The following is a 5,000-nucleotide window of genomic DNA, read 5'->3' as shown; positions in this document are numbered from 1 at the left end:
CTCCTGGATCTCCTGGAACAGACACACCACAACACTCATTACACCGGTAGACAACACTTAAAACAGTCAACGACAGTTCATCAGTTCACCAGACTGATAGATACACACACAGTAGCGACAATAAGGCATTATATCGGTTAACACCACCGACCGCAGTATGAAACACACGCCACAGGGCAGTTGGCAGCAGATTTGGAGTTTGGGAAAACAAAAGAAGAGGACTTGTTGAATAGCGATAAGGCGTGTCCCACAGGCCAACCAGGCGGAGGAGAAAATGAATTTGGGGTTTGATCAGATAACGATTCATTCGAATGAGAAAACGCCATAAAAGGCGAGAGAACCCAGTCACTATTCCTCGGGTTCTCTTCACACCAACCTCTTTAAGCCGTCAGCATTGACATTAGCATATTAGCGCTGGTTTCCTGCCGCCCTGCAGTGTAACCCCTGCATGCGACAGCGGCGTGGGGCCGTGACAGTCCCCCTAGACCCCCCCACCCCACCCCCCCCCCTTCTGCTAGGAACACCCACAGGGAGTCTTTATATAAAACACTTTGTGATCATTAAATCAACACTGTGACTACAGAGTCTGGCCCCCGCGCTTCATTTCCCCCCAGCACTCGCTGACACATCAATCAAGACAAATGTCAACAAGGGCCTGTGAGGTGACAGGGGATGGGGTGGCAGGGAGGGTGGCGGGGTGGCGGGGTGGCGGGGGGGGGGACGTGGGCAGGAGTAGAGGTCTGTGACAGAAGGGCCCGCGGGTGATAGCTCGGTCTGGTGTAACGGAGCACGACCGAATTACAAAAAAGACACAAAAAAAGATAAGAAAACAGAAAAGGTCCCTCGGAGAATAAATGCATAAAGGAAACAGAGGTGATAAGCCGGGTTATTTCTTTTACTGGGAATTACCATAAAACCTATTTTAGTAGTCAGTAGCGTTTATTTGCTTTAACTTCGGAGCAAACCAAAAAGTTGCCAAACTGAGGCTGAAACCCACGATATGACACACCTGAATAGATACCGTTCTGAGCATATCTATCCACCAATATTACATCAACATTATAAGCTTACAATAAATCAGACTAAAACATTAATCTTTGATAGATATGGATGTTTATTATCGGTTCCATACAAAGCCGCCACTGTCAGACGATACTCAGAATACATACTGGTAATGTAGTGGTCGCCCAAAGATCAAATGCGTCAATTTAATCATCTGCTAATATCAGAGAATACATACCAGAATACATACCAGAATACATACCAGAATACATACCGGTAAACAACTTATGGTTTGCGTCAGTGTCATTAGTGGCTATTATTGAAGACAGGCATTTGTCGTTGGAAGTTTTACGGTCAACTTTGGAGAACTTTCGTTCAATTCTGTACTTGTGAGGGAATGTTGTGTCGTGTGGGAGTGGATTGGGTTTGTCTTTCCATCGTTGAAAGGCATTCCTGCGTGTTCCCAATGTGCTCATCGCTCTGTGAAGGGAGTGGACATGTACAGGAAAGCACGGCTGCAAATACAGCAGCGCAATTGAATGTCTCCACGTCGTACGAACACGTCTTTCTCATCGCAGCAAAGTCTTGCTTGTGAAGATACACAGTGATGAACCGTTACGGACGAGAGAGAGAGAGAGAGAGTAAACCATAAACAAAAGCACAAGATCTATTGTGTCCGTCCTGGTGATAGTCTATCTTCCTTCTCAACCTGGCACAGACTCCATGTTGTTCTTACAGGTAACTTGCCATGCAAGTCAATGAGGATGTCAAATATACATCAGAGCAGTTTCCCTTCATTTTTGCCTTTCTCTTTTATCATGGGCTTGACCTACGGGTCACAACTTCACACCATAACTGCAGCCCGACACGCGAGGCCTCCTGGTACTGAGAGCTACATGAAAGACGAGATTAGATCATTAGAGAGAGACTGCCCATCCAATCGGCCTTATCATTGGCTCTTCCCCTCTTCTCTCCCAGCGTGGGGCCAGCTAATTGGACGCCCCGCTGGTTTTCTCCAGGAACAGGAGTACTGGTTCATCAAGGTGCAGGTTTCCTTTGGGGTTTAAAGGTAGAGGATGGTTCACTTCATGGGTCATACGTGCGATACATCCAAACAATGAAAGTATACACACACACACACACACGCGTGCACACACACACACACACACACACTCCAACAACGCATACACACATTACACATTCATGGGAGCTGACAGAGTCAATCCATAGACTTTGGGGTGACCTTGGTAGCCTCTTCACACTGGTGAGGGTTTGACTGGGAGCTGAACGACACAAAGCCACAGAGACAGCCTCGTCCTTGACCCGGTGACACTTGACACCCTCTGTCAGTCAACATTCTTCAGCCCTGAGGGTGACATTTTCACTGTGTAAAAACAGCACCGCTGCATATTCTTCAAGCACTCAGCAAGGGACCACATTTCAAAACACCAAAACCTTCTCCTTCTCCGACTGTACGAGACATTCTGTACGTGTCATGACAAACGTGCGCTTGACTGAAATGAAAAGATCCACCAAACTGAGAGATAGCAAACAAAGCTTATCAAACGGTGATGAAGAGGGAATGAGAGATAGCCATCGAGACAGACAGACAGACAGACAGACAGACAGACAGACAGACAGAGGGAGAGACTTGAATCCACGAACACCAAGAGGACACTCCGTGCGTCCCGGAAAACGATGGACCACACACGTGCCACTCATACAACTCTTTCTCCTGGCAAATATTAGCTTTCCATTAAGAATTCACCGGCAGCTTCTCTTCAATGGCCTTCAAAGTCACCAGAAGAGCATCAATGCGGGTTTTAGTATTCTCCTGTCGCACAGTGGACTATCCTTTATCTCAGCACCATTGCTACGAGCAAGAGAGTTGATGAACCTACAATAAGGACACTTCATGGCATAAATCACTTATTCACAGTAGATTTCCATATCTCGCCCACAAAAGCTAAGTCTTTTAAATATATACAGTGAGATATGTTCAGTTGGATATGTTCTATACATCTCATTTTCTATCTTTTTTTGTTGTTGAAAAAACTGAAAGCCATTAAAAGTAGCTGGATCCCTAATGCCTCACAGCAAACACACAAAACAAAGGTTCTAGTTAGTACCAACAAAGTTTTCCTAATTTGTCCCTGCTGTGGGAACTTTGAGGAGCCCTTTTGGGTTCCATGTAGAACCGTTTTGGAACCCAAACATCTACATGGAACCTAAAAGGGTTCTTCAAAGAAGAACATCTCACCTTGGCCTCAAAATAGGCACCTTTTGGGTTTCATGTTGAAACCTTTCCACAGATGGTTCTAAACAGAACCCCAAAGGGTTCTAAATGAAACCCAAAAGTGTTATACATGGAACCCAAAAGGGTTCTTCAAAAGGCTCCCATACAAGGACAAATGAATAACCTGTTTTTTCTAAGAGTGTAGGTCCATTGATGCAGAACCCAGAGCGGCAGATGAACGATATCAATCACTGTTGATGAGATCATGGAACCAGCAGACATTACAGCCTGCTGTTGACAGTCTCCATTGTGTCCCCTTGTCCTGCCTATTTTGAGGCCAAGGTGAGAGGAGCTTAGCTTATGCTATGCTATGTTAGCATCAGGTACACCACACGTGTCTATCCGGGAGGTCTAATAGCTCATAATAGACACGGCAGTGCTTCCTTTTAGCACATGCTAACCTACCCACTTAAGCTAACACAAGGGTCACATGTATCCTGATGGGTTCAGAACAGTCACACGGCGTTAGCCATAATTTGGAGCTACAACAGCCAGGGCTGGATCATTGATGTCTCATCTTAATCAAATGCATCTACACTGCATTAAAGCAGCTATAATTATGTACTTTGGCAGTGGCTAAGAAAGCCTGAGAAGAAAGAGAGAAGAGAGGAGAGGAGGTAGAGAGAGGGAGAGAGAGAGAGAGAGAGAGAGAGAGAGAGAGAATCTTTCCTCTTTCCTTCCTTGGTGGGAGCCGTGATAAACCCATTAACCTTTGATTATGCAAAGTAACCAAATGAAACAGCTAATTCAATAATCATATTCATGAGTTCATGAGCAAATCGTTTGACAGGCAACTGAACATTGGTCGGCGACATGCCCTGATAACAGTTTGGGTATTAAGTTAATACCCGTAGAAGTTCAGGGGATGTTAAACAGAACGCTGGTCGGCCCAACCGTCTTTATAAGACCTTAATTAAAGGGGAAAATCAATTAAAAGCCATCACCGCGGAAACCGCAGTCAACAGCGTGTAGCCCTTGTTCGCTGGCCGCATTCCAGGAACAGTTTGTTTGTTTTGATTGTGCTGGGGTTGCAGTGTTGTTGTTGTTGTTGTTTTTTTCTCATTTCCAATCTCAATCGCACAGTCGTCGTTTCCGAAAGCAAAAAAAAAAAAAAGCGAAGCGCGGCCAACTTTATCACAACGTTCCCACCGGTGCTGAGGACGATATTATAATTCAGCGTCTGTGGAATATTCAAATGTGGATCTTCACATGCTTTTATATGGTAATGTCTCCTGGATGGACTCACCTATATTAAATGGTTTGAAGAGGGACTGTGGTGTGTGTGTGTGTGTGTGTGTGTGTGTGTGTGTGTGTGTGTGTGTGTGTGTGTGTGTGTGTGTGTGTGTGTGTCTGGACTGGACACCGGACCAGCTCTCGATTCCAATGAGGCACTTTGAGTTTCCAATGTCCATGCCGCCCATGGTTCATTTGTGAGTCATTTATGAACAGTAGCAACTTCATAACCACTTCTGACTCTGATCATCTTCGTGGAACCCCAAAACCAACCGGAGAATTTCCATGAAAGTGGTTATGCAGTCTGCACGGTATAATTTCCATATCTCCTCTCCATAATGTGTCTGGGAGAGCAAGAGGTTTTTGAATCAGGACCTTGAGGTCCACAGCACTGCGAGTTGTCAGTGCTTTCATCCTTCCCATCCAATCAGGAACCGTTTCAGACTCCCGGACGCCAAGCGGCCAATCA

At 45.5% G+C, this 5,000-nt stretch overlaps 1 protein-coding gene across 1 annotated transcript in view; it reads right to left on the bottom strand.

Annotated features, from left to right (window-relative positions):
- The window catches only part of gpc5c (glypican 5c), a gene marked incomplete at its 5' end in the record, with an annotated part of 105,550 nt that overhangs the window by 22,206 nt on the left and 78,344 nt on the right, over positions 1 to 5,000 (bottom strand). The window contains one exon of the mRNA XM_083690508.1: positions 1 to 12. This exon is cut by the window's left edge and continues 136 nt beyond it. Coding sequence (XP_083546634.1) covers positions 1 to 12 — 12 coding nt within the window. The remainder of the gene's footprint in view (positions 13 to 5,000) is intronic.

Source organism: Argentina silus (genome assembly GCF_951799395.1).
Source record: "Argentina silus genome assembly, chromosome: 18".
NCBI lineage: Eukaryota > Metazoa > Chordata > Actinopteri > Argentiniformes > Argentinidae > Argentina > Argentina silus.
Note: the sequence above shows the minus strand (reverse complement) of the source record. Positions and strands in the feature narration are given on the sequence as shown.